This window comes from Psammomys obesus, unplaced genomic scaffold (genome assembly GCF_907164565.1).
Source record: "Psammomys obesus unplaced genomic scaffold, mPsaObe1.curated_primary_1811, whole genome shotgun sequence".
NCBI classification, from domain to species: Eukaryota; Metazoa; Chordata; class Mammalia; order Rodentia; family Muridae; genus Psammomys; species Psammomys obesus.
In genome coordinates, this window is record NW_026590905.1 from 2,519,210 (window position 1) to 2,543,314 (window position 24,105).

Genomic DNA, 24,105 nt, shown 5'->3' on the forward strand with positions numbered 1-24,105 from the left:
GTGTGTGTGTGTGTGTGTGTGTGTGTGTGTGTGTGTGTGTGTGTGTGACCTCTCTGATATACTGTCATAACTAATAGTTTTTAAATGCATTTTATACATTTAATAGGGCTTTTACCATCATCCTATACTTGTGGCTCTCTGCTAGTTTGCTATAATCAGTGAGTTCTGATCTGGAACAGCCTGCATACTGGGCTATTGTACATTAGGACATTAACTAAATAAGTCAACCTGCTTTTTAGATTTCTCCCAGAGCCTCTGTTTTCCCCAGGGGGCACAACAGGGAGTCAAGATTCAGGATGAAAGTTCAGGTCTGGAAGTTACTGCTAAATCTGTGAGGGTCCTTCCCAAGCTGTTCCTTGCATTGTTGGAGGTCTGTGACTGAAAACAGGATGTAAATGTGGATTCTCCTGGTGGAGCGAGGTGCTTGTTTTAAGGGGACTGGTGTAGGCATACGAGAAGATGTCGGTAGAAGGCTTCACTCTCACTATGCTGTATAGGGCTGCCTTCCTTCTTTCTGGTGACTTATGGAAAATGCAGGCATGGCATAGAACTCCATGAAGTAGGAGGAGGTACAGCCTCTGGCCCCTGGGTTTCAGCTTATATTAAGGCCAGATAATAGTACAGTAAAATAGTAGCCTCTTTTTCTTTAGTTCTCGTGATCAAACTTATCCTAACTCTTGAGGAAACAGTGTTGTAAGGAGTCCAAGAAAACCGAAGGCAAACTTCCCATTGATTATCCTAGGAGAATGACAAGTATTAGAGCTCTCAAGTGGAGAATCGGTGACACAGGAAGGAACAGATGGCATTTTTATATCAAAGAGCATGTGGCTCACAAACTAGTTTCTAAGCCTTTGGTGGCAACCGTCAGAAGTGTCTTCAAGGACAGTTGGGGGTTAAATCAAAAGATGGGAGTGGGGTGGGGGAGATGTGGTAATCATCTTGTGTTTTGTTGTTGTTGTTGAGACCTAGGGTAGACAGAGGGAAGACAGGTTCAATCTCTAGGACCAAACAGAAAAAATAACCAATTAGAAACCAGAAGACATGGAGCTTTCTCTTTTAATAAATTAATAGATTGATAACCCCTGAAACTGGATTTATCTAATGACTAGGAAGACACAGAATTACATAGCGTGCAGATTAGATTGCATCAGTCCTAAGCAAGGAACAATTTGAACTTGACTTCAGTCTGGACTTTGCTTTCAGACTTAGCAAGGCTACAGTTGTTACTCAATCAGTGTCAATGGAACATCCTCACTGCTGGCCTCTCAGAGTCCATTAGAAGTCAGGATCATAAGCCTCCTTCCTATCCTGCTAGGAAACCATCTTCATCTTTAGCAATATGCCCAGCTGCTATGTGTACAGGTAGCCTTGGTGACTGAGTTACAAGGTTTGTCTAATAGCTAGGAAGATGCAGAGACAGTCGGTCATCTACCATCTTCTAGCTCTGGCAATGGATCTGTGCCTTGGGGACCCTGGCAAATTGAGTCCTTCAGTGTTTTCAGTCTATACAGCACAATTGTTTTGGTCCAGAGTGGTCAGCAGGAAGAAGGGAGACTGTATATGTTCTGGCAAACATTTTGGACAAGTGAAAAAGCTAAAAGCAAGCCTGGCCTCCAGGTGCACTGTGTGAAGAAGCTTCTGTTTTGTAGGCATCTTTCAGACATACCATATAGAACATGCACAGTGCATCTGCTCATGGATTTTGAACTGGAATTCTGTAAAGTATTCGTCTAAAAAGAAAAATAGACTTGTAGACCCTGAAAATAAAGGGTGTCTCCTCATCAAATCACTTCTCTCTTGCCCTCCCTGCAGAAATGCCTCATTCATCTATTCCTGGTGTGTTCTTTCAGAAATACGTATGTGTGCACATGCAGAGCTAATGTATGCTTATGTCTTTTTCAGCACAAGTGGTTACATGCAAATATAAGTGACAGAATATACATGCAACACGTGATATAATTTACATGCACACATGGGTGTGGTACAATTTTCATGCATACATCGTATATAACTTACATGCTCACATACATATGAGCAGAACACATACATGTGATATATAGATACACACATACATATGACATATACATGCATTCAAACATGCTGTAGAAAATTCATGCGCACATGTATAACTTACGTAGATGCATGTTCTGCAACATCGTTTTCATAATTTTATTTCTGTTTTGCTTTCTAATCTGTTTGTTGAGGCAGGGTTTTGCTGTGTATCCCAGGCTGGCCTTAGACTCACTCTTCACCCCAGACTGGCCCCAAACTGGAGACCCTGCTTGCTGCGCAGTCCTAGCCCTGAAAATGCTAGGATTACAGGCTTTTGCCCCACCATGCCCAGTGCCATTAGTTTAAGTGTTGGGGGTTTTCATTTGATTTCACTGTATAGAATTTAATCTAAGATTGTTTTTCCTAGATTATTTCTGGGTTTTCTTTTGGTACTTTAAGATATTTTAAAGTATTTAAGACTTTGATCTTTTCATATACATTTGTATACAATGTGGAAGGTAGGGAGGCAGATTTTGTTGTCATTTTCCCCTCCCCCAGTACTGGCTTCTGCCTGATTCTTTCTGAACTGTCTCTTCCGTGCCATTGAATGGCCCATCTGTCTATTCTTAGGCCAATAGCTGACTCTGATTATTGTAGTCTTATGAATTTAAAATATCCCCTAAGACTGAAGACTCCTTAATTGTCTGCAACAATGCTTTAGATAGTTATATTAGTTGCTTTTCTCACAGCTGTGATAAAATACCTGACAAGAAGGAGGTATTGGAAGGAGGAAGGGCTTATTGTGGCTTATGGTTTAAGAGGATACAGTCCTTCAGGGGGAAAAGGCAGGGAGGCAGGAGCTGAGGTAGTTGGTCACATGTGTCTACAGAAAGGAAGTGGAGCCAGGCTAAGAAACTCAAGTGCCTTGCCCTGTGACTCACTTCCTTCCTCAGTGCTCATCCTCTAAAGGTTCCACAGCCCTCCAGAACAGTGCTACTATCTGATGACCAAGTATTTCAACGCAGGATCCTATATAGGGATACATTTCACAGCACTAGTCTTACCTGACAGAGGATGTCTACTTAGTAGGCTGGATACTGTCCTGATCTATATTGTGAGACCCCGAAGTTAAATACTCCTACTACTAACAACAACAACAACATCAAGGGAAATGGCTTCCTAAAGTAGTGTTGTCTCATTTTATATTCTCACTAGCCATTTAGGTGGGTTTCCACTCATCCCATTTTCCTCAACATGTCTTTCATTTACTGTAGAAGTCATAGTCATAGATCTTCATGGATTGATTTGATAAACATAAATTTAAATGACTAAAGATGCTGAACATAATTCTATGTCTTCCTCCATCCATTTGTGTAGATTCCTTGGTGCAATCAGTTGTGTGCATGTCTGCAGATCTCTTGCTCACATTCTGATTTTTTTTCTTCTTGTTTGGAGTTGTTTGCCTGGTTATAAAGACAGTCTCATGTAGCTCAGGCTTCCCCTTCTCTCTGTAGCTGAGGATGACCTTAAACCTCTTAATCCTCCTGCTTAGCATGTGTTAGGTTTCAGCATTTAGATTACAGAGGTGGCACCATGCCCAGTTTTTATAGCACTAGGGACTGAACCCAGGGCTTTGTGCATGGTAGGCAAACACTGTACCAACTAAAGGGACACATCCTCAACCTGAAGGTTCTACATTCTAGAAACAAGTCCTTTGTCAGGCATGACTCTCAAATGTTGACTCTGTGTGAAGCATCTTTTGAAGAGCAAACAATATTTTTCTGGTGGATTATCTGATTTTTTTCCCCTTTCCTGTGTACTCGTCTTCATGTTAGCTTCATTACATGTGTACTCGTCTTCATGTTAGCTTCATTACATATGTAGCTAAGGATGACTTTGGATTTCTGATCCTCCTGCCTCCATCTCATGATCCTAGAGCTGTGTGCTTTTGTGTCATATTTAATAACATGAATAGTTTATGCCCAGTTAGTGTTTCTTTTCTTTGTCTTTGCCATGCTTGAATTGGGCCTTGGTCCTCACATGCTAGGCAAGGTATTCTACCCCATCCTTTTCCAGTGGTTCTTGACCGCATGCAGCTTTGTCCCCAGAGGACAATTGCCAAAGCCCGGAGACATTTGATTGTCACAGTAGAGGAGACAGTTGCTGGTGGGGCAGAAGACAAAGGACATACTTAACACCCTGAATATGAATATTACATAGTAATACAGGCAGCTGCACAGCAGAGAACTGAACCTGTGAAGGGAGCACAGTGATAGACCTAACCAATACTAAGGTCACATGGACTTCTCTCTTTGTTCTCTTGTGTGTGTCAATGTTGGCACTCATGCTCTTGTGTCTGTGTTCTTATGTGTGCTCATGTTGGCTCCCATGTTCTTGTGTCTGTGTGCACTTTGTGTGTTGATGTTGGCTCTTTGCTCTTTGTGTTATTTTTTCAGTGCTGGGGATTAAACCCACAGGCCTCTGCATACTAGGCACATACCCTATCACAGAGCCACAGCTCCACCTATGAATAGTCTATTTTGAGTTAGCTCTTGCATACCTGTCAGGAAGGGAACTAAATTTGTTCTTTCACACAAGGACATGTGGGTGTTTCTAAGTTACTTTTGAAAGGCCCCTGGGTATCCACCCTCTGTGAATTTTCCTGCCCCTTCACTAAGGCCAGCTGATCATGGTGCCAGAGTCAAGCTTGTTCTAATCATGGTTGTCCTCATTAGTTCTCTTTTTCTGCCTCCTTTGGGTTTATTTGGACATTTTCTAATGTTCCAACCTAGTTTCTCTACGGTGGAATCTTAGAGGCTGTCTTGACTGGCTTGTTGTCTTTAAGCTTGTGTTACTGGGTGGCCAGGCATCTGTGTTAACCCCTCTCAGCAAAGACAGCCACCCATTTGTGCTGAGAGCCACAGCTTCTCTTACTTGGCTTCCAGTTGCCTTTGGCTAATGTGGTTCTCCAGTGATTCTCCGAGAACGCACTTGGCGTGATGAGTTCTCTTAGTCTCTTTAATCTGAGAATGTCGTGTTGTGTTTGTGCTAGAGATCAGACCCAGGGTGTGGCGCACACTAGGCAAGCACTGTATGAAAGTGTTCTCATTTGACCTTCGTCCCTGGGGTGTATTTCTGCTGGATGACGAATTCTGGTTTGGCCTTTTCGATTCTCTGAGCATGGTCTTTCTTCTTCCCACCCCCCCACATGTATGTATATGAGTTACCATGAGGAGGTGCACATGTGTATGGGATAGTACATGTGTGTGCATGTGTGGAGCGTGCGTATGCATTTCGGGGTTCTTTCTTGGTTGCTCTTCCACTTTGTTCCTGGAGGTAGAGCCTCTGAATCAAGCTCGGAGCGTGCATGAGACACTGTTAGAGCTAACTGGTCCGAGCCTGTGATAAAGCGCCTTACCCCTGCCTCCTGAGTCTGGACCTGCAGGCAGCCCATCACACACACTGAGCATTTATGTGGTTTCTTGACTGCTCTAGTCTCTGATTAAAAACAGTGCAATGCCATTGTCCCTTTAAGTGATGCTCTAGTTCCCTCTGGCTGCTTTCAGGCTGTTTTCTGACCGAGGAATACCGAGGAATATCACTCATAGGTAGTGGTGTTTGCCTAGTGCCAGGACCCCATCCAATCACCAGTTCGAAAGTATATTTTCAAATGCCCTTTTAAAGGTGATTTTAAAAAAAATCTATTGTAAATGCATGTGTATGTATGTGTGTGCATGACTGTGGAGCCTAGAATAGGTCATCAGATGCCCTGGAACTAGAGTTACAGGCAGTTGTGAGCTGCCTGACCTGGATGCCGGGAACTGAGCACAGTTCTTCCTCTGGAAGAACAGAATGTTTACAGGCCTCAAACTTGCTTTTTAAAGGTTGAGCGTGGTGTTGCTCATAATCCCAGCTCTTGAGAGGACTGCCATGAGTTTGAAGCCAGCCTGGGCTACAGATAAAACCCTGTCTTATAAAATCAAAGCGAATTTTGAGAACTCTGTAATAGGTCGGGGGTGGGGGCAGGCATTCTTTTGTTTTATTTTAGGTATGCTGAGCATCTGGATTTGGGGTTGGGATAAGTTAAGGAAGCCTTTGGCCGTATATCTTCAGATGATCTTCCACACCTCCCTTCCTCTCTACTCCTCTCCTCTCTTCTCCACTTCCTTCTCCTCTTCTCTTCTCTCTCCTCCCTTCCTCTCCTCTTCTCTCCTTTCCCCTTCCTTCCTCTCCTTTTCCCTGTCTTCCTTTCCTCTCCTCTCCCCTCCCTTCTTCTCCTCTCCACCTCTCTCCCCTTCCTTTTTCTCTTTTCTCCTCTCCTCCTCTCCTCTCTCCTCTGGGGTCCTAAGGATGGGAATGTTAAACCTCTGAGTCGTGTTCACTGGCCCTGACTTCTGCTTATCGTGTCTTTAGTCTTGGACAAACTCTTTACTTGTGCAGTTTCCTCCACCTGATCCCCTCTTATTTTATGTTTACTGTAATTTTTAGCCCTAAACTTTCCCCTTGGCTTTCCTTTCTACCTCTTATATCTTTGCAAACTTTGCCTTGGGCCTGAGCTGGGAATAGAACACAGGGACACAGACCTGTTCCACCCTAACAATACTTTACTGGAGAAGAAGGCTCACTGAGTTCATGCTGGCTTTGTACTCCTTCCTTAGCCCAAGCTGGCTTTGAACTTGCAAACGTTCTGCCTTGGTCTTCCTAATAACTTAGATGACAGGCCAGTGCCACCAGGCTGGACTGTTTTCTTCTTTGTTTGAAAGTGCGTTGCCCTCACTAACCTGGAACGCGTTTTATAGAACATGCTGTCTCAAACTTGAAATTCCCCGACCTCAACCTCCTGAGTCCTGGAATTCCATGCAAGCCCTGTCAATCCATCAAAACTTTGTCTTGCACATTTCAAAAATACTTGCTCCAATTTCTGTTGTGGGAATTTTTCTTCTGAAAAAGTTCATGGGTTGGGCCCATGAACTGTGCGTTCTACACTTTCCTAGAGTAAGAACAGGATGTACAAAGAAAAGTCTTGTGCACAATTCCCGGGAAACAGTTCGGTGCCCTTGGGATGTGAGGTAGATGACAGTGCTGTGCGCACGGTTGAAGGGCTGCTTCGACCCATTTTCCTCACTGTGCGCTTGGGAGGAGGACGAACCTTGTGATTCTGAGACCCGGGTGTGGGTCTTGCTCTGTTGAACTTCGGGGCAACATCTCCTGAGGCAGAATGGTGTACCTCCAGCTCTAACGTTCTGGGGTTCTGAAGTGCATGGGGCACAGTCCCCATCTGCTCTTGCCCATGTTGGTCTTAGGGCAACAGAGTGTGCTACTTAGTTGTCCTCTTTCTGTGACAAAACACCTGGCAAAGCAACTTAGGAAGGGGAGGGCTTCTTTTGGCCTCCAGTTCTGGAGTGCGGTCCTCCATGGTGAGGGAGGCGTGGCAGTGGTGTGGTGAGGGCAGTCACATGGCCTCCGCAGTGAAGAAGCAAAGGGATGGGTGATCAGGGGCAGCTAGCTTTCCTCTTTGTGAGACGACAGCCTGTGGATAGCACCCCACATCCAGGATCTTCACACCTCACTCACCCCTGGTCCTGAAAAACCCTCACCACACCCAGAGCTTTGATTTCAACGTGGTTCTACATCCTGTCTAGTTGGCAGTCAACAGAGAGCATCACACGTGGAGGCTTTTATATTAGGGTGAGCACAGAACCTTAGAACTAGCGGAGGAGCAAGAGCAGTGTTGACAAATGCTCACTTTGAAGCACCATCTTCAAGGGAACAATGAGAAGATTTGACTATGAGAGTTCACATTCAGTATCATGAACAGGGGAATAGTAACACTTGCTTGTACTGTGGCTTTTATCAGCAGCAACTGTAGTTAAAGTTTCTTGAGCTGGGGCCAAGTGGCTAATGATGCACAAGGCCCTAGCTACAGTCCATGTACCATACAAATTTGTTGGGAGCAAAGTGGCCCTTGCTATAATCTTAGCACATGGGAGGTGAAAGCAGGGAGGGAGGACCAACAGTTTGAGGCCAGCCTTAGCTGCATGAACATCTGTCCTCATCTGGAGTCTCCCCTACTTCAGTTTCCCCCAAGTCGGGGGGTGGTTCCTTGGTTCCAACCCCGCAAGTTCCTTCTGGTCTGTTTTGGGATGCTCTGCTCTGCTCCTCCATCACTTTTCTCTCTGCTCTCCACAGCTGCTTCAGCTCTCAGCCACCGCTGTGGAGAAAGGCCGCAGCGTCGGGGAGGTTCTGCAGTCGGTGCTGAGGTATGAGAAGGAGCGACAGCTGGATGAGGCGGTGGGAAACGTCACGCGGCTGCAGCTGCTGGACTGGCTGATGGCAAACCTGTGAATTGGGGCCCGACCACTGTTCCAGCGATGGGCCATGTTCCTATTCCCTCAGCTCCCCTCCCCGCCTCACAGAGCCCTAAAGTTCCCTTCACACCACCCACACCAGAAGCACCATCTAACGCTAGTCACTGGATTTTGCAGATTTTCTTGTCCATGCGAGCAAGGACGAAAATTAAAAGATTACAGTTAAAGGGCTACACGAGTTTGGCTTACTTTGTTCTAAAGGTAACACCACAGCCTCTCTGAGAAAGCGGTCAGATGGAAGAGGGCAGGGACAGAATGGCAGAGAAGGGAGGCCAATCACCCACTTGATTTCCTGCTGTCTCCAGCTGTGAGCTGACTAAACGCCCCTTTTAAAATAAGCCACAGATGGGCTTATTTTATTTCGTTTCCATCCTTTAGAACCACAACAACCAGAAAACAGTTTCTGACAGCCAAAGTCATTCACATTGTGGTGGTGTAGCTTCGTGCCCAGTCTGCGCAGTCTAGGAACCACTGCCCACCTCCAACTATACCCATAGTTCAAGGGAGAGTTGGAGCAGTCTCAGGGGCTGTGGGTGTGGCAGGTGTAGACAGTGAGATCTGAGTTTCATCCCAGTGGCAAGGAAGGAAGGAAGGAAGGAAGGAAGGGAAGTAAAGGAAGGAAAGAAAGAAAGAGAAGGAAAGGCAGGAAAAAGAAAGAAAAATCACTGTGTGGCAGTGCAGGCCTGCAGAGCTCACACTTGGGCTGGGAAGACAGGAGGATCAGTAGTTCAAGGTGATTCTCCACCTCACATCCAGTTTCAATCTATCTGTGGGTAAGACATGTCTACCACAGCCCAGGTGTGGCGATTTCTCAGACCACTCATTAGGTTTGCCAGCAATCATTTTTACCCACCCAGCCATCTTGCTAGCCCAGATTTTTTTTACATGTGTTTATCAGCTGCATCTTGTGAGCTGGAGTGAAAAGTGGCCTACCTCAGGCCAGAGCTGGCTGAGTTCTAGCCAATGCAAACATTGTTGCACCCATCTTTTCACTTGGGTGCTAGGGACCACGCTCCTGCTTACGCAGCAAGCAGCAAGCATTTACCAACTGTGCTCTCTCCCCAGCCCCAAGAGCGCACTTTTAAAATGATGTGAGTAATCCTTTCACTTCCAGCCTGAGCCGGCCATCAGAACAAAGCTAACTGCAGAAGGGGAGAAGTGGAGGGGGCAGCAAGAGGCATGGCTTTCCAGCTCTACCAATAACTGGAATGACATCAACCATCATTTTCAAACAAGAACCCCAGGCCAAGGACATAGCTCAGTTGCTAAAATGTCTGCCACATAAGCAAGAGGACCTGAGCTCATGACCCAGGACCAATGGAAAAAACAGACATGAGGCAACAGATGGCTCAGTGGTGAAGAGTGCCTGCTTGTTCAGTTCCCGGCACCCACATCATGCAGCTCACAACCACCTGTAACTCCAGCTCCAGGGAATCTGATGCCCTCTACTGGACTTAAGTATCTTCTAGCCTCCATGTGGTACACCTTCACATACATGTCAACAAAGAAAAACAACAGAATCCTGACTGACATAGACTGACAGTCACGAACAAGATCTGATTTTATTTAGAGTTTCATTAATGAGGCTGAAGCATTCAGCACTGCCCTCTATAAACACACACACACATACACACACACACACAACCCTAAAAACTTGAGTTCGGGTAAAGGCCACCCCTGCCGACTTTCTCTGGAACAAGCATGCCAACTCACCATGTGAATAGAGTTTGATTTTTCTTACAAACCTTTATGCATTAGAAAAAAGAAAAGCAATGTGAAGTATTGTACAATCAAAGTGCCATCTCTAATACAGATCAGTGGTGGGAGGGAACAGGGCACATCCTCCACGAGGGTCAAATGATGGCTGGTAAAATGTTTGTGCTCTTGGGGGAGGAGGTGCCTCGTTTTTCTGCCGACACCTCTGACCCAGCAACAGTCTCTGGCTTTCCGGAAGCATCTGCTAGGTGAGGCAGCTGGACTGTCTTCCCCACAGGCTGGAGAGAGCTCTGCTGTTTGCCGGAATTCTGAAGGTTGGTCTCAGAGCTGTCTTTAAATTTGTCCGTAGTCTCTTTGGTGGTCTCATCTGCCAAAGGAAGGAAGGGACAAAGAAATCTTTCAAATGGTAGCCTCTGTGACTTCTAACTCTGCCGTCAGGCTCTTACATCGTTTTGAGAAAACTGAACATTCTGTGATCAGTATTATTCTAAGCATTCTGTGCTCACTAACTCATTTGGTCCTTTCCCAAACCCCACAGAATAAGCAGAATGCCCATTATCACACATGTGTAACCTCGTACCCAGAGGGGTAAGTGGCACTGTAGAAGCAGAACCTGTACTTACTAGATTACACTGCAAAGAAAAATTTGCCCCATGCCATTAAATGTCATTATAAGTAACATAAAGGAGGCAGGAGAGATGGCTCAGCAGGTAAGCGCCTTTGCTGCTCTGCTGGAGGACCAGTGCTTCATTCCCATCACCCACAGGCAATGTTACAAAAACCACAAGGCTGTAACTCCAGCTCCAGGTGGTCTATTTGCTTGTTGGTTGGTTGGTTAGTTTGGTTTTTCAAGGGTTTTTTTGTATAGCCTTGGGTGTCCTGGAACTCCCTCTGTAGACCAAGCTGGCTCTGAACTCACAGAGCTCCGCCTGCCTCTGCCGCCCCCAAGGACTGGGATTACAGGCACGCACCACTGCACCATCTGGATCTGACAACGTCCTCGGGCCTCTGTGGGCACCGGCATACACATGCGCACACACTCAAAATATTTTTTAAAAACATAAAAAGCGACAATATTATACAAGGAGTAAGCATAACAAAAGAAAGAGAAAGGAGAAAGGGAATTGGATATTAAAAAAAAAATGGAAAATCCTAATGGCAAGAGGCCAAAAGGGAGAATCCAGTTAAAACTGTGGCTGCTGAAAGAGGAAACCTAGAAAACCAGGAAATTGTAAGCTTGTGATGGTGTCATCAGACCTGAGTTACCCCATGTCCTGTACAGACATCAGGGCCCAATTCATGGCTGCTGGCTCCTTACATGGTACCTTTTTTGCTTTTGCTGGGTTGAAGCTCTTCAGCCTTGTCCTTGTTTATCTCGGAGGAACCACTGAAACTGGGCTTCCTCAAGGTCTGCAGCCTGGGCCATGCTTTGATTTTCCGTGGCTCGTGAATCCAGGCGTGCTTGAGGGCCTGTTCGGGGGTCATGCGCAGAGAAGGCTCCCATCTGGACACCAAGACAGCCCAACGTGAGTTGATTACTGCTGGCTTTCCCTTTTCATAGTATATTTTTAAAAACTTTATCAAGGTGTTTTTTTTTTTATTTTAGCTGTGTTGTATCTCAAAGATATCAAATAACAGAGATGATGGCATAATTTTAAAGTGGCTACAAACTAAAGAAAATTTGCATAATGAACCAGATACTGTATCAATGCCAAATTATCTAGGATCCCTAGAAATTCTCTTGCAAGAACTATTGCTTAAGGGCTGGAGTTGTAGCTCAGTGATAGAGGACCCACCTAGCATGTGTGAAACCCTGAGAACCAATCCTTCAGACCACAACAAAGAAAGAAACGTTACTTTAAGATAAAGTACTAGTCAATGAAATTTAGTATTCAGCAAGTTAAGATGAAATCATCTTTTAGCTCTCAAACGATGGCCTCCAAAGGTAAGGAGAGAGAAAATTACAGGATATCTGATTCATAAGGGGGCATCGAATGATGGCAATGCCCATTCCCAGCTCTTGGGTAGTGGAGGCAAGAGAATCGGGTTTTAAAGCCTCAAGTAAGTAGTGAGTTTGAAACTAGCCTAGGCTATATGAAACCCTGGGTTAAAAAAAAAAAAAAACAATTAAAAACTTGAAGATCCATGAGGGTTGTAAATCAAGGAAATTTCTAAGAGAGTAACAATGCATTTTACAGAACTTTCTACATAAATCATTTTACATCCTAAACTAACTTCAGGAACTAGGCACTAGCACAGATTTCAGTTTTGAAAAGTTCTGTTTTCCCATGATGGAGATCAAACCCAGGGCCTCACATACTCCCAGAAAGCATTCTACCAGGGAGCTACATCCTGGTACTTTTCAATTTTACTTTGCAAAAGGATCTTATTTAGCCTGGGCTCAACTCAAACTTGAAATTTTCCTGTTTCAGCCTCCCAAAGAGCTAGGTTCATATGATTTGTTACCTCTCTCTGCTGAAAACTTTTCAAGCAATGTTTTCATGTCCAATTTTATTGAGCCACGGTTGGCTTATTTCCCTCTAACTTTCAGCCAAGTCTAACATCTACCCATTAGCGTTACATGGGATAAAACTGGCCCTTCTTTTCAGTCGTACTCCTTTCAGTTATCCAAAAACTATCACTAAAGTCACTCCGTTTCTAGAACAAGAGAGAAAGACACACTCTTTTGAAAATATCAAACCTTGGCAAGCACTACTGTTGACTGGCTGTCTGCTATGGTTCTGTCACGGCACTTCTGACTCTTGTCCATGCTAGGCAAAGCTTCTGACTAGAGGAAGGCAGCATGAACATTCTAGACTCATCAAAACCATCAACCACACACGCTCTCAGTTATCAAGTGAACGGCTGTTGAGCTGTATTGCCCCTCTCCTGAAGTTTTGCAGTAAGCCTCACTGAGATGCAGGGCTCAGCATGCTCCATCTAACCCTGTGGCCTTCAGCTCAGAGCCCCTAGCCTGTCATCCCAAAGATTTGCTACTTAAGAGATTTCAGGTTGGGTAGCAGGCCCTGTCAACATAACTGCATTGTATGAATTGAGAGCAGTTGATCCTTTTCACTAAATAAATAGATGTAGCTTAGCTGGATGATAGAAATGATAGATAGACAGACAGACAGACGGATAGATAGATAGATAGATAGATAGATAGATAGATAGATAGATCTGTTTTGCTCCTGATCTGTTCTGGATGAGTGGGATTATGGGTAACCCTACCCTCAATCCAGTCTCAGTGTTGTTTTCAGTCACATTTATTCTACAGCCTCAGCCAGAGGTTAGGGTGACATGGGGGTAGAGGGGCTAAAGATGAGGTACAGGAACCTTCTCCTTGGTTTCAGGTAGGAAACGGCGTGACTCCACCCCATGGATGAGAGGAAGATTCTAGTAACACTGATCACTCTCTGGGCTAGTGCCCAAGATCTGGAATGCATGAAATGCCCAGAGTGTTTTGATAACACCCCTCCAGAAGAATGAGAGATTATATAGACACACTCTCCTGAAAATACTGAACAGTGTAGGACTGGTGGACTCACCGTAGGACTCATTGCAGGAAGAGGAAACAGGCCCAGAGAGAAATGATGACTTGCTTTGAAAAAGCACATGGCCCATCTACCTAGACTCAACAGCCACAGGCTGCCAAGTCCTCTTAAACAGCAGCCATATAGCCAAGCTTTGCCAAACATCATAATAGTTTATAGCTCCCTTTATTTGCTAACTGCCTAGTACTTGGAGGTCTGAACCCTAAATCCAGGGGGTATATCAAAATGTGCTTGGACTGTGTACACTGCATACAAACAGCAGAACAGGCCCACTGAAGAGATGGCTGTAGTTCAAGAAGTGCCGTACATTAGGCCTTGCAATCTCTCTGTGAGGCAGTTTGAGAGAAAGGTGACAACCTTAAACACACATGCACACACACACACTCACACACATGAAATGACTTGAATACTTCAACACTCACCATGAAAGCCGTGTCCTGACTGGCTCTTACACCTACCTGGGCCTTAGACTCTTTCCTGTGAACTCGTGGGAAAGCACACCACTTAAAAGTCAGGAAGCCCACAAGCAAAGACACCCCAACAAACTCACACCAAACACCTCTTGAGAAAGTCCAGGAAGCTGGAGTCGTAGGTTTTCAGCACCATCGTGAGATCCTTGGAATCCGGGTGTCTTTTCTCCCCTCTGTTGTTGGTTATATTTTTGGGAAGGCCTTTGGAATCTTCAGAGAAACAACATTCCATATTTAGTTCCAGGCAAAAGCACTCAGCAGTCTCTTCACAGCTGTCCACTCAACCACACTGCTTCCCACAAGCCTCTCTGCAGCATTTTAGTCCTTTGTCTGACATGGCTGCCCCAACCCCATGCTTCTCCACTCACACGCACAAGCACAGCACAGCATCAGCTAGGCTGAAACGGTCCACAGACATTATGTAGTGACTAAAACCGGTACCAAATACAACTTTTCCAACTATCCTGTATGTCCTGGGTCTTTTCCCCACCACATGATTCCCATATCAAAACAGTTTAAGTTGCTTGTCCCCCACCGATGAATGTTGGATGATATGAGGCATGTTAATGATGTAAAAATAAATTACAAATGTCAAAAATATCCACCCCTGGGAAGAAAGGTGTTGTATCTTCTTGGGTTGTCTATGCCCTCGCTCCTTCCTCACTTGCCCAGTAAAGGAAAAATGAGGGAACTCACAGGATAGAACAGAGCAGGACACTTTAGAATGCTTTCAGAACTCGTTTACAAAAACATACAAGCTGATGCATTTCATTAATTCTTTAAGGTCATGCCAAAATGTCGTCAGCACCTGAGTGTTTGGTCTTGTTTAGCCCTAGAAGAAATGACTTGGAATGGCCTTTCTTCAGCTCTTTCTGCTAAAAAGGAACCTTACCAAGCCTGTGAAGTCTGGAAGGTTCTAAAAATTGCCTGAGGATGTTTTATGCACCCTTCAGAGGTGAAACCATTGAACTGTGTGTTGAGGTTCTTGTACAATGCTTAGAACTGGCCACTTGGCTTCACACCTTGTAAAGTGTGCAAGCAAATAGGTGTATTTACACAGTCTGTGTATTCACCGTGTTCTCAGGATTCAGTGGTGTTTGTATGATAGGTATTGCATGTGCTGAATAATGAAGTTCTGTTATTTTGTATTCCCTGGTTTCATTGTGTGGCCCCAGCTTATCTGGAACTTGCTATGGAGACCACACTGTCTTTGAACTCACAGAGATCCACCACCTCTGTCTCCTGAGTGCTGGGATTAAAGGTGTAAACCCTATGTGTAAAGAGAAAAGGTAAGTATGGGAGCAGTGTGCTAAGGGAACATGGACCCTTCCCTGTCCAAAGGTAAGGTCTTCAGATCTCAAGCCAGGAAAATGAGGTGACATAGAGAAATTGGAAAACTTGAATTCTAACCATTATGGAATGTGTTTGCTTGCTGGGCCTTCAGATTTCAGTTTCTAGATCATGGAAAGTCCAGGGAAACCTGAGGAAGGATCCCGGATGTCTGAAATCCTGGCTTGTTGCTGAATAGTGCAGAGGGGAAACCAATACACGATGACCAGCAGGCCTGAAATCGTTTGTCTTAGTGACTCCCTTTGGGGATGCTTTTAACCCTCCTGCTGATGGAGAAAGCTGAGAGTGATGTGTGATTTGCCTACTTTTTCTGAAGACATTTCAAGTCAAGAATCAGGACTAAGACAACTGGACTGCCTAGCTGGTGGGAGCCTGTCAACTAGCCTGGCAACTGTGGCTGGTTAGCAATGTCCCCTGTCTGTGGAGTCTCCACTACTTCATGTCTAGCTTCCCTCTACTTGGGTGACCCTCAGAGGCTGAGTTTGTAATGTGCTCACGGTTCAAACATGAGAACCTGAGTTCAGCTCCCCAGCTCCCACGTTAAAGGCAAATATGACAGCGCCTGTGACTCCAGAAATGGGGAATGGAGACATGAAGGAGCTTCCTGACCAATTAGTGTAGCCAAAATGTAGGGGATGGCTTCAGTGTGAGGGGTGTGTCCCGAACATTAAGGTAGAGAGTGACAAAAGAATATGCCCATTGTGTAGCAATTCCTTTCAAGATAAACCTCCATCTTAGAGGGGAGCTCCTTAAGATTCAGGGTGTTCCAAAGGGGGGTGACCCATGCCAACCTACAGCAAAGCTCATTAGTCCAAGGAGGCAACTCAAAGCTTCAGGAAGTTCCTGAAACAGATTTGCTTCTCTCCCCAAACACATAAGCTGTAGGAACTGCCTAGAGATAACCGTTGCCTCGAAGAAGCAGCTGAGCTACTTGCAAGAGGCTCAGACCACTTGGGCTACCCGAAATAAACACTCTCCAACCTCTTGAGCTGTCTGCAAACTGTGCAGTGAGCTTCACATTTGCAGCTTTCACAAGCTGTCACTCATGCTGGGCCTTTGGTGATGGAGCTGTGCTTTAGTCGTGTCTGTGACTGTAACTCTTCACCCAGACTCCTACAAGTAACCCCGGGAAAACTCATTGGTTCAAACCAACTGGACTTTGATGCTATTCTTATCACAGTCCGTCATCAGTTCCCTATATGGGGTGAGTAGACACTTGTTCTCACTGTCCCAGGGACAGTGTCACACAACAGTACCAGATAATACCGAACGCTGGCATCCCTGTGTATACACATATGGCCCCCACACACAGACACCCTAGCTCTGCACGTTCAAACAAAATCATCACCATCATCGTCTCCATGAATGGTGGACTATAACAGTAGAATTTCCCACTACGCAGAAGTTTCTGCCCTCATTTCTCAGTGAAAGGCAAGAGAGGCCAAGTTGTTTAGGGTTCACCTTTAGGAGAAATTATGGTTTTAATTTTTTGTGGTTGCAGTACTGGCTGACAGAGAAATGAGGTCCTTCATGCTCCTGGGCATTGTGCTGTTGTAACCCCTTCCCTCTGTGAGAAACACCTTTCCATCTTTCACACTACTAGGCATCACTTGTCATCTTTTCAGCTCCTTATCACCTTTCAATATGGAGCTGGAGAAAAGAAAAATCTATCTATCTATCTATCTATCTATCTATCTATCTATCCATCCATCCATTTATTTACCTATCTACCTACCTACCTATTCATCTACCATCTATTGTCAAGGCCCATGACACCTCATTGGACACAAGGGGCAAAGAGTAAGACCATGGCACTTACCAAAGAATACCTGTCTCCTGGTAGCCGTCTCTATGAGGTAGGCAGGTGGCAGGCCCAGCACCTTCAACAAGTAGAGTGTGGCTGTGTCACTATTGTGGAGTTACAAGCACAAAGGCTGTCAAGATCTATATGGGACATTGGCCAAATTTTGTACTTTACACTTAAGGACCAAGAGATTTAACTAGCAACATTCAGTAGGAGAGCAGACCCAGAGAATAGTTCTGACAGTGCCTACTCCAGGCTGCCTCCATAAAACACTATAGTAGCATCCAGATTCCTATCAGTCAGTGAAGACCACAGTGAAAGAGAAGACCTCTCCCAGCATAGACCACTGGGTTGGGAGGGGAGAAAGGAGATAAGCAGTGAGCCCTTAGAATACAAAAGGACATTCTTGGAGAGAAAGAAATTAGCACTGACTGGTCACTGTTTTCTCTGAAACTTACAGGTGTATAAATGAGACAAAGAGAAAATAGCCGGTCCTGATTGGCATACCTAGCATAACCCACCCCCCACCCCCAGTTCTGTGGTCCTTCAGAGGTCCTGGAGAAGTAGGGAGCACAGCTCACACACCCCCAGTCTCCCAGGTATTGGAAGCAGGGAAGGTTCAAGGGTGCTTCAGCCTTAGCAACACCCATCCTGACCCTCATTTTCAACAGTCCACAGCAAACATTGTGGCATTCCATAAACACAAATCTGAGGCTGGATCCATGGCTTACTAACTCCTAGACCAGTGCTAATTCCATCCAAATTAACCATTCTGCAACTCTTTTTACCTATTTGCCTATTCCAGGAAAAAGAAGAACAAACCAGAGGAAGGGTGCGGTTCTGTAAGAACACAATCACCTGATTTTTAGGTAGATTATCAGACCACACTGGCTTCAGTCTTATCATCATCATCATTGTGGCAATGTATTTGAAAGGCTAGCATCCTTATTTTAAAATGTTAGTATTTACAATGAGCAAAAGGGCATCATCTTTTTAAACCATGATAAAAAAAAATTCTCTTTCCACTCAGCAAAATATAAGAGGCACATCATTTCAAAAATACTTTAGGAAGTGGAGGAGTACGCACGGTACTGCCCTTGCTGGGAGTGATGAAACCCAGAGTCTGAGGACAGACATTATTCCAGGAAGTCAGCCATGATGGTGGCCGGCCCTCTCCCTCACCTCCATGATGCAAGCCAGCTGTTCCACCTCGTCCTCCCCAGGGAACAGTGGGTATCCAGTGTACAGTTCTGCCATGATGCAGCCCAGGCTCCACATATCAATGGCCATGCTGTAGGGGTGGCCCAGAATCACCTCTGGGGATCGGTAGAACCGGCTTTGGATGTATGTATACACTGTTGGGGAAAGGGAGAGAAAGCAGGCTGAAACATTCTCTCTAGATGCCCCTGCAGTAATTAATTTAGAGCACCACCCTCATAAAGTACACACCCCACCCCAACTCTCGGGCTTCTTGGGAAAAAGGAAGTGTATCTAGGTCCCATTCCATTATCTGCCAATAGATTGATCCTCCCAACCGCTGATTGTTATCTAAGTTAGCTTATTGATAAGGAACTCCAAAGGAGTAATTCCAAGAAAGTAAATTTAAATTGCCTGTTTTAAAAGTAAAATAAAATAATAAGAAGAAAGAGAGAGAGTGCGAGAAGAGGGAGGGGGAAGAAAGAGAAAAAGAGACAACAAGAAAGAAAGAGAGAGAGAAAGAAAGAGAAAGAAAAGAAAAGAAAGAAAGAAAGAAGAAAAAAGAAAGAAAGAAGAAAAAAGAAAGAAAGAAGGAAGGAAGGAAGGAAGGAGAAAGAAAAAAGGAAGGAAGGAAAGAAAGAAAAAAGAAAGACAAAAAGAAAAGAAAGAAAAACATCAAACCCCCCCAACACACACACACACACACACACACACACACACACACAAACACACACACACACACACACACACACACACACACACACCTCCCTACATTTATTCCTACCATTTAGGATCTGAGGTGTAGAGGCAGGAGGATCTCTGCCTTCAGATCCCCTGGAACACACTGCCACACGCTATCTCACTTTTGTAAGACAATATTGTGGGTTCCTTTTTTTTTTTTTTTTTTAAACCTAGACTAATGAATGTCATAGAGCTGGGACTTGTTCTCTAAATCAGACTTGTAAAAGGCAGATGATCAATCAAGTCAACTTCAGTGAGGGTTGGTATGAATACGCTCCAGGGTTTCTTTTCAGGTTCTAGCTTGAAAAAAGTACAAGGTCCACAGATGAATCAAGGGCAATGAAATCTAAACCGCAGAGTGATTATTTTCTAAAGTGCAAACTCACTAAGTTTTTACTCACTAAAAATTCAGATTTGATGCTTGTAAAGTGAGCACCTGGGAACTATAATATTCCAGAGCCCTGGAGTAAATCTAAGTACGTCTAGTCATTTTGGGGACCTGGTGCTCATGGGTCATTTAACTACGGACTATGAGAACTTCAGAGAGTCCATACACTCTTTGGATACAACCTTCTCCGTTTATAGATTAAAAACAAAACAAAACTTGGACTCAGCGATGTGAAGCACCTGGTTCAAATGTAAGCTGCCCAAGCTGGCACCCAGGTAGCCTGACATAGGAAGAGAGAGAACTTATAATAGCAGAACTCAGACAGAGGGGCTGGCAAAGGGCCTACCTTTCTGGTGTTCATAACAGCTTGATCCAAAGTCAATAACTTTAACAGTGACTTGGCCCCGCTGGTATAGCACGATATTTTCCTGAAAAAAAAAAAAAAGAGGATGTATGCTATTTATTTAAATTAATGTTGCCTAGGCTCTCTCCTTACCTATATGTCACTCCTGTACAAGGATTGTCCCATTCAAATACAACCACCTCAAAGGTCCTCTTCCCACATCTTCTCCATATTCCATGGTCCTCCTCCTGGGACTTCCCATTGATTTGTGGTCTTTATCTGATTTGGACCTCATATTTACTGCTTTGCATTCCTTTCTTTGTGTATATTTTGCCTTTTCCCCTACTGGTTGTGGAAAAACTGCTGATGATTATGAGTTTATTTACATGATCTTTTGTACCTGGTTCTATGCTTGGTTTTCATAAGGCCTTACAAATGCCAGTGGATGAATAGATGTAATGTTCATAAAAATGCTATTGTTAACGCTGGCAGTGGGGGGACTGAGAACTAGCACTCTGTCCAACTCTCTTTCTTCCTGGCCACCATGAAATGAATAGCTTCACTCTCCAAGCCTTGTATCATGATGCTCTGCTTCTCCACAGTTCCAAAAATCATGGTGCCAACCAACCTTGGGTTGAAGCCATTAGCCAAACAAACAAACAAACAAACAAACCAAAACCTTCCCTTCTCCTTAGAAGCTGATTTCCACAAGTGTTTTGTCATAGCAATGGAAGACTGACAGACACACCCTGCCCTCTCCATTCTTACTGGGAGAAAGTTCTCTTAAAATGGAGCAACACTATGGGAACTCAGAACTTGTACACAGTAAACAATAAAGACATAATACATATTCACTAAACACCCCCTTGGTCTGTGTTTACATTCCCAAAGGGATACACTTATTGAGCACACCTGACCTATTTCCCAAAGAAACCTGTTACCTGATAATTTGCCTGGAGAAAATTTTGTGAATTTCCTTGGTGGGATTCAGTCCCCTAAATCTTAAGCTCTTAAGTATCTATGGGACCCCTGGGAGCTGGAAAGCTGAGGATTTGGAACTGGGAATGGTGAACACATTAGTATATTTCCACCCTCATGAGGCTCCAGTCAGGACAGCGTCTTTTCTATCTTTCTGTCTTGAAAATCTTTACTCACAAAAATTTAACCCCAGGACTTCTGCTTCTCTTCATCCACTTCTATGGATGAAGGGAAGAGAATAAGGACAAGTTAAGAATAGTTTCCTGTCTGTGAGTTAGAGCAGTTTTTAAACCAGCTCTTTGGGGCTTGTTCTAAGCCACTACTCTGAACTGACAGTCGTTACTCATTTCAGAATCCTTTGTTGCCTTGTATTTCTGGTACGAGGTTCTGTGTTAGGTCCTGAGGACATAATGGTGAGAGGAAGTGGTCCCTGCCCTCAGGAAGAGCAGGTAGTCCAACGGGGTATAGATCTAGACAGTGATTCCTAGCCAGACACCATGGTGTATCTTGGTAGTTCCAGTACTTGAGGAGGTAGAAGCAAGAGAATCAGGAGTTCAAGGCCAGCCTCAGCTAGATATAGTGCTTGAGGCCAGCCTGAGTTATATGAAACCGTTTCAACAAAACAAAACACCCTTCCAAAAACTGATTACTCAATAAACAATCCAAATAGCTATGGAGCTGTATACAATGCCAGTAAAGATGAGAATTGAATGGAGAAGATCTGCCTGCATGTGCATCATGCCCAAGTGTCCACCAGTTTTGAATATGCAAAGTACGGTATCAATAGGGATGTGCTTACCTTTCCATATCATGATGGTTCTTTCCAATACAACTATTCATGGCTTTCTCCAATAAGATTTTACTGGCTGTTTGTGGAGGCACTGTTATAATTTCCAATACTTTCATTAATTATGCATAATAAATATTGGTGGAAAAGGAATCTAAGGCAGCATGTTGTGTATCTCAGGCTGGCTTTGAATGCTCTATGCAGCGGAGGATGATTTTGAACCCCTGATTTACCACCACACCTGACAAGAACTCTCTTAAGGCCTGCAGTGGCTGATAATCAAAAGTGCCAACAGAGTAAATCCAGACTCCCAGGGCTCCTCGCTGTATGCCTTGATGCGCAAGACACCAGCCATACACCAGTCTTCCTGTTCCTAAATACCTCACTCTGTCATCTTCCTCTTTATCTCCACAGTGTATATACCTTAATCCTCACTGCATCTCCACCTATGAAAGAACACTGCCTGCCTTCCACCCTGGAAAACAGTGATGGTAGCCAGCCCCACCAGCTGGACAGTTTGTACTCACTGGCTTGAGATCACAGTGGATGATTTTCTCTACATAAAGCATCTGTAAGCACTTCAAAACGGAAAGGGTGAAGCGCCTGATTATGGACAGACTGAAGCCTTGAAAACTGTTATTCTTCATCAACTCATACAGGTTGATTCTGGGACAAAGAGAGAGGGAGAGCGATGTAGGTGGCTGTCGAAACACCATGCTCAGCTTGGACCCACGTGTGTAACCCATGTCACCTGGCTTCCCTCTGATATCAAACAGATCGCAAGCCAAGAGGCAAGGCCGCACAGCCACAGTTCCTCCAGCTCCTGGAAGAGGCCCAGGGAGGCTTTAACAAAGTAGACACTCCCGCCCCAGCCTAACGGACTTGCCAAGATCTTCAGTGTCATGGCATGTATGGAAAAAGGAGCATGGGCCAATGGAAGCTCAGGGAAACAAGGGAGCCCCCACCCTGGCAAAGGTAAGTGTGGCCAGCTGGCCCTTTAAACTATGGTCTTGCAAGAATGAACCCTGAGTCTTGCTGTACCATCCTCAGTTCTCTATAGTAGTGGAAGTCTACAACATTCGACAGAGCCATGCTGTATTGGATGAAATCTGCCGACTTACAAGTCTTGGAAATGAAACACACATTTGTGAGAGGGTGGCTTTTGTCTTCTGTGCAGACTTCAAGGTGGAGACAGAAAGAAAGGGGCGTGTGCCAACACCTGGCCACTTCCTTTCCTTCTTTTATTTCTGAGGATACGTGTCTGTGGCGGTACGTAGGAAACCATTCACTCTTGGGGGTCCAATACAGATAGAAGGGCTGGCTTCTTCTAGCTGTGTTGACCTTTGACTCTGAGCAATTCCCCAACATAACTGGGATTCTCATAGCTTTTTTAAGGACAGTGACATCCCTCCTGGGCACGGAGATAGACGGCTAAGAGAGTCAGTCGCTCCTATTTATTTTACCACAGGGAAGATAACTCACATGTGCATGTTGAAGAGTAAACTGTATTTTGCACATTGAGAACGTAAACAGAACGTCCATGACATGTCCATGTCATGTTCCATAACAGTGTCATGGAAGCATCAAGCTACTAAATCAATGACCCAGGAACCTCTGACTGCCGAGGCTTTTCTTTTCTCATACTCAATCATTTGCTGCCAATCTACATAAATCAGGGCCCTGTTTTATTACATTAAAAAAAAATCTGTTCTTGCCTTTACTCGAAATCCAAGTCCTTTGCCCACTCTAAGAAGCCACTTTGCCTATGGTTCTGTGTTCTAATCCCTACACCACAGAATTGGAAAACCAGGACATGAGAGCAAAGAGATGCCCTTCTCAGATCTTGCCTTCAAGATCGAAACGAAAACATACTCAGTAGGTCACCTACTCCAATACTCAGCCTCGGGAAGCCCAGCACACTTATGTGAGCAGGTGACAGGCTTTACTGAGGTGAGATGCCAGTTTTCGGTCTCAGCTTCTTTTCTGTCTGAGTGGCTACAATGTCCACTTTAGTCATTAAGCACTACATCCAGAAAAATCTAGTATTCTGACCTCAGAGATTCTCTTCTGTCACTTATGCAACCATTTATAACGTAACAAAGAAAAAGCATCTGACCCCAGGAGTTCAAAGGTGATACAGAGGTGATTCCGGAAGTAGAAGAAGTCCTTCATGTGGACCACATTGTGGGTGTTGTCTTTGTCTTTCCTTCTGAGGGCTTCCAGGATCTCCAGCTCCACCAGAGCCTGATGGTGAAATCTGAGGTGATTGGGGAGTGACCAAGGTGGTGGGCAATGAGGACAGAAAACATGCATCATGTCACAATGTAGCAGACAGTCCTGAATCCCGCCCTAGGACCCCAAGAATATCTAGGGTGTCCGAATGTATCCCAAATTCCATTCTTGCTTCTTCTTGCCTC

General features: G+C 44.7%; 2 protein-coding genes across 3 annotated transcripts in view; one reads left to right on the forward strand and one right to left on the reverse strand.

Annotated features, from left to right (window-relative positions):
* The window catches only part of Akap3 (A-kinase anchoring protein 3), a 26,046-nt gene extending 17,521 nt beyond the window's left edge, over nt 1–8,525 (forward strand). For both annotated transcript variants that reach the window (XM_055609433.1, XM_055609435.1), the window contains exon 5: nt 8,182–8,525. In XM_055609433.1, coding sequence (XP_055465408.1) covers nt 8,182–8,337 — 156 coding nt within the window. In that variant the 3' untranslated portion in view covers nt 8,338–8,525. The remainder of the gene's footprint in view (nt 1–8,181) is intronic.
* Nucleotides 8,526–10,213: 1,688 nt separating this feature from the next.
* Dyrk4 (dual specificity tyrosine phosphorylation regulated kinase 4) overlaps nt 10,214–24,105 on the reverse strand; it is a 33,390-nt gene continuing 19,498 nt past the window's right edge. The window contains exons 7-14 of the mRNA XM_055609449.1: nt 23,805–23,945; nt 22,216–22,354; nt 19,927–20,008; nt 18,437–18,609; nt 17,270–17,330; nt 14,181–14,310; nt 11,402–11,580; nt 10,214–10,443 (exon numbers count right to left, since the gene is read on the reverse strand). Coding sequence (XP_055465424.1) covers nt 10,214–10,443; nt 11,402–11,580; nt 14,181–14,310; nt 17,270–17,330; nt 18,437–18,609; nt 19,927–20,008; nt 22,216–22,354; nt 23,805–23,945 — 1,135 coding nt within the window. The remainder of the gene's footprint in view (nt 10,444–11,401; nt 11,581–14,180; nt 14,311–17,269; nt 17,331–18,436; nt 18,610–19,926; nt 20,009–22,215; nt 22,355–23,804; nt 23,946–24,105) is intronic.